Source organism: Aulonocara sp. 'chitande type north' Nkhata Bay, linkage group LG3 (genome assembly GCF_057382095.1).
Source record: "Aulonocara sp. 'chitande type north' Nkhata Bay isolate Kocher_YH1m ecotype deep benthic linkage group LG3, A_spYH_male_GT1.1, whole genome shotgun sequence".
Lineage (NCBI taxonomy): Eukaryota > Metazoa > Chordata > Actinopteri > Cichliformes > Cichlidae > Aulonocara > Aulonocara sp. 'chitande type north' Nkhata Bay.
Genome location: NC_141346.1, coordinates 47,173,399 through 47,187,546, shown reverse-complemented (window position 1 = coordinate 47,187,546; position 14,148 = coordinate 47,173,399). Strand labels below are relative to the sequence as shown.

Here is a 14,148-nt window from a genome sequence, read left to right as displayed (position 1 = left end):
AGTTCATACTCAAGTTTAAAACAACAACTACACTAAAGCTATTCTGTTATACCTGTATACAAAAAAAATATTTCATAGTTCAGCAATACTGATCAATCTAATAAACTTAGACCTACACCATCCTCCCTATTCTGGTATTTTAAAGAGTACTTAGCGTAAATATTAAGCAACCTAACTAATAGGGTTTCAACTCCCAGCAACAACAAAAATAAATAAATAAAAAATAGGGAACCACCCCTCACGCTCCACCTCATGATGCTTAATCGACGTAATCAACCTTAATTTGATGCAGTGTGAAAAAAAATGCACAGAAATCAATTATTTTTCAAGAAATATTAAATAGATTCAACATCTTTCTTCAACAAAATTGCAGACTGCACAGATGGTACCTTCCCAAAGTAAAAAGTGCTATAGCTTACTAGGGTATATATATTAGACTTAATAGTCACTATGTACAGTAATTGACTTCTATTCATTTTACATCAAATTAAAACTTTGGGTGTCAGATAATTATTTATTAAAAGCTAGACATTTTAAATGAGAATAAGAAAGAAAAGTATGTCTTTGTGCCCCCTTTTCCCAGTTAATGCCCTATCGGCCCCCCTGGCTAAACTTTGCTAGATCCGCCCCTGCACAGTTACCAGCCGTCAGCTACGTAGAAAAAGATCCTGGTGTAGAAATTAATATTAAATAAATTCTAACAACAGCTGATCAAGCTTAAACGTGCTGCTGTTGTTCAGCCGCTGGTTTGCTCTTTCTGGCGCAAAGTGGACCAAAAACAAACGAGAGAGACTCACGACAGAAAAGCCGATCAGCTGATTTAAGCAGTTTCACGATTGAAGTAGCAGCCGGAGAGCGAGAGGCAGTCGCTTGTTAAGCTTAACGTGGGAATGCTTTACAAACATTCAGAGATGGACTTACACACTTGCTTTACTTCTCTCGGGGATAACTTTGTCGGAGATGAAATGCCAGGTTGCTAGCGAAGCTCCACATGCTATCCTGCTCTATCACGTGATGCATACGTTCTGAGGTGAGTTACGGCGTGTTGCAAGTTTTGTGAGGTGCTTTCGTGATATTTAATGGATCGGATTACATTTTTTATTTTTCTCCGATATCCGATCCAGTAATTTAGGTCAGTATCGGACCGATACCGATACGTAATATCGGATCGGTCCATCTCTAGTGTGTGTGTGTGAGAGAGAGAGAGAGAGTGTGCCCTCACAGAAGGAAGGTCACAGCAGGAGCTTTTCTCAAACGCATTACCAATCAGTTTTTTACAAGAAGTGTAGCTCACACAATGGTATAAATGTATTCTTTGCAATACTTTATAAATATGAAACTAAAGATTTTGAGTTCGTGCACATTGTGAAGCAAGAATCTAAATATTTGTGTCACAATGATTTCTATAAAAGTGTGTTGTTTATGGGGATAATGCAACAAATCTTTTGTGCGTCCTATTAATGATCAATGGTGATTGAAGAGGAACCCTGACTCAGGACATTTTCATGGCATGTGACAGCGCAGACAGCTACTAATGAGAGAACATGTTTTATCATCATAAAGACTGTGATATGAAGCATTGTTAAAGTGTCACTTCAGTAATGTTGACTCATGTTTTTAATAATGACTTTAAAACACTAAACTCTAATTTCTGTGGTTTATTTTAAGTTTACAGAATATAACATGTGAACTCATATGACCCCTGGACACACACGCACGTGCAAAAAGTGCGCGCACATGCACACGCACATGGACGCAGCGGGGGATAGGGGAGGGGGGAAAATGCCCTCGGGTGGGGGGGGTGGGGGGGGGCAAAAAAAGTACAGGTATATTACTACTGATAGCTCTTCTCTATACAGTGATATTTGTTCCTGTGTAAGGGACACTCCAAGCTTTGACCTGCCAGCATCTTTGCTTTAGTGAGAAAAAGAACCCATGTTGTTCATCAAAGGGAGTGAAGCAGCCAGCACATTTGATTTCTGGTAATTAGACGTTGTAAACTAAAACTTGAGAGAACAACAGAAGCTCATATAACCCATCGTAAATACGGAAAAATTCCAAAAGTTAATGAGGTCCTAATTACTGGCAGTGTTTACGTGTATGTGCAAATAATCCTATTGTTATTATTATATAAAGAGATTTTATCAAAGATGAATTCACCAGCTGTCCAACTTGTAATGTAATAAGGAACAGGAGAGATAAGATGAACAGAACAAGCTGACACAAGCTCGCTCTCTTGTTCTGGTAGCTGCTTCTGTCATCACTGTTAGAATTAAAACAATCTATCAGGTTTAAACAACAACATGTCAGGGAAATAAATAAGGAACTCACACACACACACACACACACACACACACACACACACACACACACACACACACACACACACACACACACACACAGTTACATTGTTTGTCTAGCTGTTACAAGAATTCTCCTCCTATAAAGCAAACACTGGAATATGACATAAGTGTGCGCACACACACACACACACACACACACACACACACACACACACTATTTTAATCTTTGCAACCATCATACTTTACTCATCTTACCTGTTTAGTTTATAGAGGAAGAACCGTTGTGCTGTACTGATGAAGAATGACAACATGATGAGGTGGTGTGTTTGAAATGCTCTATACTCTGTTGTCCTTTCACTTTCTTTCAGCTTTCATTTTCACTAAAGTCTTTTTCTAGATCACTTTATAGGAATAGGGGCCCACTGGTTGTTTTTGTGAATGAAAGCACTCAATAAACCACAAAAAATCATATTGTAAGGTTTCTTAATATCACTTTAGTAAGACTTCCCAATAACCATCATAAATGAATTGTAAATTATAGCACACTGTTGAAAAGAAATAGGAACTCCTAATTGTTACTACAGGGATATGAATCTGAGGAGCACTGCTTACAGAAGTACCACTAGTGAGCATGTTTGATGTTCATGTCTCTGACAAAACTATATGAAAAGTATTCTATGAGGATGGCATGAAGTCCATCAGTGTGTTCACAGACCAGTGACCAGCAGTGAGAACACCTGAACCTGCTGTTATCTTTGACGAGAATGGCACAAAAAGCAGGTCTGACAAGTTTTGGATCCCATCTTTGATGCAACCATCTGTTTGGTATCATATTTGTGAAAGTAATTAGGAGGAACTGAGTGATTGCGCTACAAAAATCTGTACGCTACTCTTATCTGAATCTTATTCCACTAACTTCTTCAAGTATGTTAAAACAAACAAAGATAACAAAATGAATGTGTACAAAACATAGTACTATTGTATTGTGCACATTAAATTATGCATCTAATGTCAGTGTCACTGATTATTTATATAATATGAAAGGGAGCAAATAATATACACAGTGTTTTTATAGCATGTCATGCAGAATTACACTTTTTTTTAATTCTTTGTAGTTTTGCCTCACTGCAGTTAACTAAACAATCAAGATCTGAAGTGCAGAATATTACTTTAATTCAGCTGAAGTATTGCAGTAACTGTTAATTACAGCAGTCTTTACACACAGTCAACCAGTTTCAGCAGCTCACTAACAATAAGTTTTGTTGACTCTTAGTTGAAGTACATAATGTTTGTACATTATTGTATATTTTATGTCTACTTATATGAGTTTTTGTAGCAGAAATATTAATCATTTTTACATCATATATATTTATAATGGCAAATGGCCTGTATTTGTATAGCGCTTTACTTAGTCCCCAAAGTGCTTTAAACTAGTCATCCACCCATTCACACACTGGTGATGGCAAGCTACATTGTAGCCACAGCCACCCTGGGGCGCACTGACAGAGGCGAGGCTGCCGGACACTGGCGCCAACAGGCCCTCTGACCACCAACAGTAGGCAACGGGTGAAGTGTCTTGCGCAAGGACACAACGACCGAGACTGTCAGAGCCGGGGCTCGAACCGGCAACCTTCCGATTACAAGAAAGAAACTGCCAACTCTTGAGCCACAATTGCCCCGTAATAACAGAGCAGCTAATAGACCTATAACAATTATTATTATGATCATATGAAATTTTATGTATTAGTAAATATTTGTTTATGAATTTTGCTAGTTTTCTTTTCCAGGATGTCCAGGATTTTCCAGGATTTACAAGTCAAATAAGATGTGGTGTTTTTTTGTGGTCTGTAATGTGATTGAGTATAACACTGCACTAAACTCACCTTTTAACACCAGTATAAAGCATCCACACACAAACGCACACACACACTAGAGAACAATCAGCAACTGCTTCTGTCTTTAATTACAAATGTCACAATTTGCAGAAACACCAGTTTTAATACCAGTAATACCAGTTTTATCATTAACAACTGTCAGATTTAATATGATTTCCAAAGAGACAAAAATCTCAGTTTAGTGTTTTGTGTTTGCGTTAGACCTGATATAACAAAGACAATGAAAAAGTGTGACAAAACGATTCTTGTCAGAGTTTACAAGTCAAGTGTTCAGTTAGCTTTGATTTAGAAGCAGCACAGTATGAAAGAGAAGTTTTTCACATACAGAACATTTAATACCAGAGACAGACGCTGACTAACATGCTACAGTTCATCTTTATTATTTTCTAGTTGTGTTAGTGTTGCCATCACACTGCGTAGTTTCTCTTCATTGTCATTGATTTCTGCAGCTGTTGTCTCAAAGTACTTATTCATGTACTCCTTGCTGGCTCCAATGAAAGTCTTTAGGTCATCCATTAAATCCAACACTGGTGTAAGCAGTGATGGAAAAATTTTCATTGACTTTATAAGTTCGAACATAGGATCCATGAGACGTTTAACATCATCAAGAATAACTGGAACATAGGCTCTGTCTAAATTATTTTCAGCCTGGAAGACAAAAATAAACCAAATTAATGTAACAAAATATACAAAAATAAGTAACTATGTGCAAAAAGACTTGTATAATGGAAAATTATGTTTGGTTTTAGTTGTTATAGCAATACATATTTTTCTGTTAGCAGTCTGTCAATATCCATGTCCACAACATCGTTGACAGACTCACCTTCCTTCTCGCTGTTTCCTTTTGTAATGTTTCAACGTTTCCCTTCAGCTCCTCCTGCAAAACCAGAAAGAACGTCAACAAACACGCGCGTGAAACATGTAACTGACAAAATGAGCATTTCAAAAGTAAAGAGGAAAGCTTAACCATTAATCGGTCTGTAAAAGTGTTTAATTTGAAATTAAATTCTCTATTAAAACAACAACAAAAAAAGAAAATTAATAACCAGTTTACCAGTTCGTCCTTGTTTATCAGTGCACTTGAAAGATGGAGCACACACAGCAGAGTCAAAATCATAACTAAGCCTTTGGCAGTTGTGACACCACTCATGGTCAACTGTGCTGCTGCCATCAAAGTTTCTGAAACACATTAAAAAGTATCAATAAAGTTTTAAAGAAATAAAGATTTCCAAAGAAATGTACAAAGAGAACTTTCTAAGTTTAAGTAGAGATGTTGCATGAAAATCTGCCTGCAATATTTCTTAATGCTACAATGTTGCTGTTCTTACCTGCCAGTGAAAAACGAACTGATGAATGCTGACATGAAGGACTGACACACAAACTCACACACAGAGTGGCCCCTCCTCTATGACACGGCTCAGCTGTGGGTGTGTCAAAGTACTTCTTTCATTTCAATTCCGAAAAGTCACGTTCTGCATTACATGAAAATATCAACTTCATTTACAGGAACTACTGTGACCTTGAAAGACATTCCACATTGAACAAAACGAAACAGAAACTTGCAGAAATATTCAGAATTTGCATGTGGGTTGATGGGTTCATACTAGCTGTCTGCCATCCTGTAACAGATAGCTTGTATTGTCATAGTCATAGTTACGCACATAATTCCTTCATTTTCTGTTTCATCACTAGGGATGGGTATCGAAAACCGGTTCTTGTTGAAAACCGGTTCCCACTGTTTCAATTCCTTGGAATTGTTTGCCATTTTTGCAAACGATTCCCTTATCGATTCCAGTCGCCCCGAATGACGTCACCACGTTGCGGAGCGTCATTTACCTGGCAGGAAACACGGCGCCTAAGCAGCTCAAACGCTCAAAAGTTTGGTTATACTTTACGAGAACGGATGACAACAGGGCAACTTGCAATACTTGCAAAGTAGATATTTCATTTAAGGGAGGAAACACTACGACTATGCAAAAGCATTTGCTCACAAAACACGCGATGACCTTAAATGAATGTCGTGTTTTTAATTCCGCCAACCCAGCAGCAGCGGTAACGTTTGCACGTCCTCTCCCGTTAATGCGGCAGGTAAATAATCAACTAACAGTGCATATTATGTTAGCGCGATCTGCCTTATTACAAAACCTGCCATTACTGTGCATTTAGGCGACCATGATGAGAAACAGAGTCTGGCTCAGATGCTGGCAGTTCTCGCTGCAGTCTACCGGTAGCGTCTCCTTTCAGGCAGGATAGACGAATGTCACCGAGCAGTGACTAAGTTTGTGGTAAAAGGTTTGCACCCATTTGCCACAGCAGACGCCCCCGATTTTTGGTAAGTGAATGTGTTTAATTGTAGGCAGGGACATTACTGGATATTCTTGTGTAATTGCTACAGAATAATTTATGTTATACTTTGTTATTGCTACAGAAGAATATTTATTTTCTTATTTTACATTTACAATTTTTTTTCCTGGGGACCCTGTGACACCCCATGGAAGAGCCGAAGGCTGTGGATCTCTTAAGATCTCACTGCTGGGTTTGTTACTCTTAAATTTCTATCTTGTTCAAAGAGAAGATATAAAACAAAGTTCTAAGCTAATCGACTTTTGTGTTCTCCTTTTTTAAAAAGAATCGATAAAGAATCGAATCTTTAAACAGAATCGAAATATCAATACCCATCTCTATTCATCACTGTGAAAAGGCCTCAAACACCTAGTTAAAAATGTTATAAATTAAAAATTGGTCTAATACAGACAACTTCTATTTCAGTATAAACTGACACGTCAGTGGTTTAACATTTGTATCTGTGAGTGTATGTTCAGACGTTCGGACTGCAGACATTACAGCATGTTTTGATCTCATTAAAAGATCTGTCTTAAAATGATTGGTGCAAATACTTCAAATTGTTTTAGGGACAAACAGCTACAATAAATACAGTTTGAATACTCACCAATACTAATGGGCCTTTGCATTGAGAATGGGAGACAACTGCTTTCCACAGGGAGAGTATCAGATATAAGGAAGGATAACTCTTTATTGTCATCGCACAATCATATTTCGTACAATTGTACAACAAAATTGGCACTAAGCACAACTAAACTAAACACAACACAACGCAGTAAAGTGGATTTTTAAAAATTCCCAAGAAAGCTATGAGCAAAAAAGGTATTGGCTTAATAAATGAAACAATGCACAATATTGCCCCAGAAAGTCCAAGGAGGTAGCCAATCAGGTCAACTGTTAGTATTGATGAGGGCTATTGCTCTTGTTGTAAAATCTGTACTTGAGTTTGTTTGTCCGCGACCTCAGCAGCCTGAATCTCCTGCCAGAGTGCAGCAGCTTAACCACTCGGTGTGCTGGGTGTGAGAAATCTTGTAGCTATCTTGAGACAGCGAGTGCTGTACAGGTCCTTCACGGAGGGAAGAGGATGTCTGATGATTTTTTGAGCCATATTAATGACCCTTTGAAGTGGCTTTTTGTGTGCCATGCTGCAGCTGGAGAACCACACAGAGTTGCAGGATGTCAGCATGCGTTTAATGGAGCAACGGTAGAAGATGATCAGTCTGTAAATCTGTAAAATATGAAAATTATGTGTCAGATTTGAGGTCGTTTCGGGAGTACATCCAGGATTCATTTTCCTACTTAAATGTGAAAATAAACAAATATTCAATCTGTTGGTGAAGCATGAAAGAAATAAAGTGATTCTTTACATGTTCGTATAAAGTAGCTGGAAGTCATGTGACTTCAGACACAGTAAATTTGGGCAAATATAAATTTAAACATCCAATTCTAGCATATAATTCTGGTGGTGACATATTCAAATAACTTCTACTTACATATAGTTGTTTGAACTGATGCTCTCTGAATCTGCAGATGTTTGGAAATGGGTTCAAGAGACTTACCCAACTTTTGTAAATCTAAAATTCTCCTTCTTACATCTTTACTGGGTTTCTTTGACTTTATGATTGTTATAAGCACTGTTCAATCTGATTACTGTTGTCAAAGAAAGTTTCTTTATGCTGGCGAGGAGAAACTACTACATGAGGTCAATCATGACCACTAACAAGAAATTATAAGACCTTGGCTTCGTCTAGTTAAACCCCATCACAGCGTAATGGAATCTCAACAGTGATAAGAATTTGGACAGGAACCCCCAGATAAAGGTTTGGAGGTTTGGACCAGCGTGTGGTGAAGTTGGGGAGGGGGTGGGTTACATAAATGGGAGTCTAAAAGGCAGAATAACACAGAGAGATTTAAAGTTCCCAGAGTGAAGGCTGGTTGCCTCAGAGAAGTTGAGCAAGAAGCTGATTAGAACAGAGCAGTAATGTCAGCATTGAGTTTGACAAACATGATATAACATGTGGACAGCATCAGAAACAATGTAATTGTCATGACCCTGTGCCTTCTCAGCTGACTCTGTCATGACGACTCCAGCCCCTGGTTCAGACACCTGCAAGCAATCGTCTCATCACCACGCTCACTTCTCAAGGCGGCTGCCGAGAACGCTTCTTCGCTGGATTATTGTGTAACACTCGTCAGTGTCATTGCAAGTCTGAGCTTTTCCACGAGTTACTTGTGTGCCCACGCAACTTACCTGCACCTGGTGTCTGTGTGTAAATAAATTGTGAAACTTTAGAGACGGTCTGCCTCTGAGTCTCTCCTAAGCCTGACAGTAATATTATATCAAAACTCATCCAGTTAGTGCATCTACCTTTATATTCAAATTTAGCTGTAATGTTTAGACAGAAGTGCTAACCAGTTTTAAAATTATTGAAATGCAAAAGAAGTTATTTTACACACTAGAAGGAGAAAGCAGACTCAGTGTCATGTGTGGGCTGTGTGCAGGCTGGAGTGGTGGTAAGGAGGACCCAAAAGTACTAATTAACAAAAACAGAAAACTGGCTAAACTGGGAATACAGAAACTAAACTGGCAAGAAGATGGAGATCACAACACAAACAAAGGAGAACTCAGGGCCTAAATACACAGAGGGAGCAATCAGGGAATGGGAAACACAGCTGGGACAAATCAGGGCTAACGAGACAAGGGAAGCAAAACCAGATACATTAACATGAGACATGGAGTTTCAAAGTAAAACAGGAAACATAACATGGAGACGTGGACTTGACACGGGGACACAGCAGACGGGAAAAGAGCAACTACACAGAACAGAAACCAGAAGGCAGAACTCTGACAAAGAAACCAAAAGACTAGAAATGATAAATAATCTCAAAATCAAAGTTCAATAATAATGTAAACTCAAAACTCTGGGTCAATGACGAAGGTCTAACACTCAGCTCTCATCTGTGAGTTTGTGTATCTGAATAAGACCCCAGCTTACAAATCCAACAACTTCTTAAAGTTGCACTTTATATGTTTAAAACTAAAACTTAACTCTGAAGTAAAAGAAAATGTAAAGTTAATGCTACTTTTTAATTAAATGTACAAATGAAACTGAAAAGTTAGATTTTGTTGTACACAAAGAAAATGATGACACGGTGGAGAAGTTTCCTTGAATCGTATCTGTTTGATTTAAAACAGTGTAACAAAATGACACTGTGGGGCTGTACAAAGGTAAAATAGCAGGGAAGTGAGTAAATAAATAGATAAAAATAAAAGGAAGAAATACATTAATTATCCAAATACTTAGAAAAAACATTATGACTGCCACATCTCTGTTGTAAGTGGGCAGGATGGTACAGTTTCTACAAGCAGCATCAGCTCTGATTTCTTGTTTTTACTTTAGGGTTTGACAAAGAAAACTCAAGAACATTTTTTCACATGATACATTTATTTAGATAACATACAAATGTATAATGTTTAAACATATAATTGATTAACAGTAATGAATCACTGATCAATATCAGGAAAGCAAAAGACATTCTCTGTTTACTACAACATTGTGCCAAATTAATTTAATGTTCTCTATTTTTGCAGCAAACTCATCTTCTTGTATAGGAAAGTTCTCACATTCTTCAACATGTGCGAACAGATGTTAACGATTGGGCTATCAGGCGATAATCTCTTCACCATTTCCAGCTGACGAGTGCTTTGGTCATAAATTTCCTCAAAACCTGATGTTGCTATTCTGTACATATATTTTGCCTGAATGAGAAAAATAAAAGTTTTAGCAGAATCACTAAATCAAATCACTAATTATCCGATCACTAAAGGTATGCTGATGTTATTGGAGTCTTTTGTTAGAATTAAACACTTTCTCAGCCAAAATGTGAGTAACTTGGAGACTGACTAACTCACCTTTAGCCTTTGTTCTTCTTGTATTGCTTTCTGCAGGGTTTCCTTGAATAGTTTCTGAAAATTTCCCAGAAAGAAGGAGAGCATAGTGAGTGTGACAGCCGGTTGAAGGATACATTGAAAACCACAAAGGTTAAGGAAACATTAGCATTTACCAGTTGCTCCTTGTCATTCAGTGAACTTGAGAGATCAAACAGTTTTGTGATTGTTTCCTGTCTATATTTGTCTTCTGCCTGATGGGGAAAAAGTAGCACATTTAAATTTACTAGATTATTCTGCATACACTGCAGTTACTATACTTTCAGTATATCACTATAGACAGTTCAATGTAAAATGCACTCATTAGGTAAATACACACAGCAGATTTTACAAACTAATTTGGAGCCTGAGTGACCCACCTTCCAACTTTCTGCGTCTTTTATCGCTGTTTTCATCTGCTCAAGCATCTATAGTCCATTTCAAATAAAGAAAAAAATAACAGCAGTTAATGAGCTTGTAATTGTACATGTACACAGAAGTGTGTAATTGTTGTATCATAAAAGGGAAATCAGAAAGAATGAGATCACCAGTTGGCCCTGAGGATACAGGGAACTTGCGACTGAAACGAGACACAGCAGAGAGAAGATGAGAAATAAGCCTCTGGCACCGGCTGGTCCCCGGGTTCTGGAAAAATCTGCTGCTGCCATCGCTTGTAAAAGTGGAACAAGTGCTCAACTTGAGAAAAAGTTGAGAAAACAGAGAAATTTGGAGTAAATAAGGAACAATTGTGCTAATTAAAAATTTTTATTACATATATACGTATATATATATATATATATATATATATATATATATATATATAAAACACCCAGCACGCCCCTGCGGGCGGTTTATCCTTCAAGCTCGGGTCCTCTACCAGAGGCCTGGGAGCTTGAGGGTCCTGCGCAGTATCTTAGCTGTTCCCAGGACTGCGCTCTTCTGGACAGAGATCTCCGATGTTTTTCCCGGGATCTGCTGGAGCCACTCGCCTAGCTTGGGAGTCACCGCACCTAGTGCTCCGATTACCACGGGGACCACCGTTACCTTCACCCTCCACATCCTCTCGAGCTCTTCTCTGAGCCCTTGGTATTTCTCCAGCTTCTCGTGTTCCTTCTTCCTGATATTGCTGTCATTCGGAACCGCTACATCGATCACTACGGCCGTCTTCTTCTGTTTGTCTACCACCACTATGTCCGGTTGGTTAGCCACCACCATTTTGTCCGTCTGTATCTGGAAGTCCCACAGGATCTTAGCTCGGTCATTCTCCACCACCCTTGGGGGCATCTCCCATTTTGACCTCGGGACTTCCAGGTTATACTCGGCACAGATGTTCCTGTACACTATGCCGGCCACTTGGTTATGGCGTTCCATGTATGCCTTGCCTGCTAGCATCTTGCACCCTGCTGTTATGTGCTGGATTGTCTCTGGGGCATCTTTACACAGCCTGCACCTGGGGTCTTGCCTGGTGTGATAGACCCCAGCCTCTATGGATCTTGTACTCAGAGCTTGTTCTTGTGCTGCCATGATTAGTGCCTCTGTGCTGTCTTTCAGTCCAGCTTTGTCCAGCCACTGGTAGGATTTCTGGATATCAGCCACCTCCTCTATCTGCCGGTGGTACATACCGTGCAGGGGCCTGTCCTTCCATGATGGTTCCTCGTCTCCCTCCTCTTTCTTGGGTTTCTGCTGCCTGAGGTATTCACTGAGCACTCGGTCAGTTGGGGCCATCTTCCCAATGTATTCTTGGATGTTCGTTGTCTCATCCTGGACTGTGGTGCTGACACTCACCAGTCCCCGGCCCCCTTCCTTCCGCTTAGCGTACAGCCTCAGGGTGCTGGACTTGGGGTGAAACCCTCCATGCATGGTAAGGAGCTTTCTTGTCTTTATGTCAGTGGCTTCTATCTCCTCCTTTGGCCAGCTTATTACCCCAGCAGGGTACCTGATCACGGGCAGGGCGTATGTGTTGATGGCCCGAATCTTGTTCTTACCATTCAGCTGACTCCTCAGGACTTGCCTGACCCTCTGCAGGTACTTGGTGGTTGCAGCCTTTCTAGCGGCCTCTTCATGGTTCCCATTTGCCTGCGGGATCCCCAGGTACTTGTAACTGTCCTCTATGTCTGCAATGTTGCCTTCTGGTAGTTCAATCCCCTCAGTTCTGACTACCTTCCCTCTCTTTGTTCCGTAGTCGGTATCCGTAGCCAGTCTTGTTAATGATCTCACTGAGGGGGTTCAGGCCTATGCAGAACAGCAGTGGGGACAGAGCATCTCCTTGGTAGATCCCGCACTTGATGGTAACTTGTGCTATGGGCTTGGAGTTGGCCTCTAGTGTTGTACGCCACATCCCCATTGAGTTCCTGATGAAGGCTCTTAGGGTCCCATTGATCTTGTACAATTCTAGGCATTCCAGTATCCAGCTGTGGGGCATTGAGTCATAGGCCTTCTTGTAATCAATCCAGGCAGTGCACAGGTTGGTCAGTCTGGTCTTGCAGTCTCGGCTGATTGTTCTGTCTACCAGTAGCTGGTGTTTTGCACCTCTGGTATTCTTGCCAATTCCTTTCTGTGTCCCGCTCATGTATTGACCCATGTGCCTGTTCATCTTAGCCGATATGATGCCTGACAGGAGCTTCCATGTAGTACTGAGGCAGGTTATTGGTCGGTAGTTGGAGGGGACCGGTCCCTTCTTGGGGTCCTTGGGGATCAGGACCATCCGGCCTTCAGTTAGCCATTCCGGGTGTCTTTCGTTAACTAGTAGCTGGTTCATTTGTGCTGCCAGACGCTCGTGGAGTGCAGTCAGCTTCTTCAGCCAGTAGGCGTGAACCATGTCGGGCCCTGGTGCTGTCCAACTCTTCATACTGGAGACCCTTTCTTGGATATCTGCCACTGTGATGGTTACTGGACCCTGTTCAGGGAGGTCGCTGTGGTCTGCCCTCAGATCCTCTAGCCACTGAGCATTGCCGTTATGGGTTGCATCCTTCTCCCGTATGCTCTTCCAGTATTGCTCCGTCTCCAGCCTTGGTGGTGCTATTCTCTTATTGTTCCCTTGCCACTGAGAGTACACCTTTGCTGGTTCTGTGGAGAACAGCTGGTTTATTCTCCTGCCTTCTATCTCTCTGGTGTACCTCCTCAAGCGGCTGGCCAAGGCTGTGAGTCTTTGCTTGGCAGTTTCCAAGGCCTCAGGTATGGACAGCTTGCTGTATTTCTTAGGCACCTTATTTGTCGCACCTTTCTGCAACTCCGTTAGTTGGCTAACTTCCCTCCGTGCTACTTTGATCTTGCCCTCTAGCCTCCTTCTCCATGGAGGGTACTGCCCCTTGTGGCTGTTCAACTTGTAGCCAAGCATCTCACTGATCACTGCTGCCGTATTGTAGATCAGCTTGTTAGTGTCGGTAATCGTGGTTGTAGGTATTGCCCGTAGTGCTACATTAACATCATCTAGCAGACCTTCTGAGGGTACTTCACGTAATCTTGGTAACCGGCTACGGGGGATCCAGGTTTCAAGCTTGGCCATGATCCTATTTTTCAGGTCAGTTCCTCTGGCACTCAACGATCCTTCTCCTATCGCACTTGGGGCTATGTACCCAATCTCGGGTGGGGGTGATGATATCTCCCCCCTGACCTGGCGTCCTGACTCCTCCTTGCCGTAGCATTTGTGTTGTACCTCGTCAATCTCTAGCTGTGAGAG

General features: G+C 40.7%; 1 protein-coding gene across 1 annotated transcript; it reads right to left on the bottom strand.

Moving 5' to 3' along the window:
• Nucleotides 1–4,387: 4,387 nt before the first annotated feature.
• On the bottom strand, nt 4,388–5,374 carry LOC147335884 (uncharacterized). Its single transcript, XM_086287562.1, has 3 exons — nt 5,253–5,374; nt 5,022–5,075; nt 4,388–4,846 (listed from the first exon to the last, which is right to left on the bottom strand). The coding sequence occupies exons 1-3, from the start codon at nt 5,367–5,369 to the stop codon at nt 4,562–4,564; spliced, it is 456 nt and encodes a 151-aa protein (XP_086143688.1). The 5' UTR covers nt 5,370–5,374; the 3' UTR covers nt 4,388–4,561.
• Between the last annotated feature and the right edge of the window lie 8,774 nt (nt 5,375–14,148).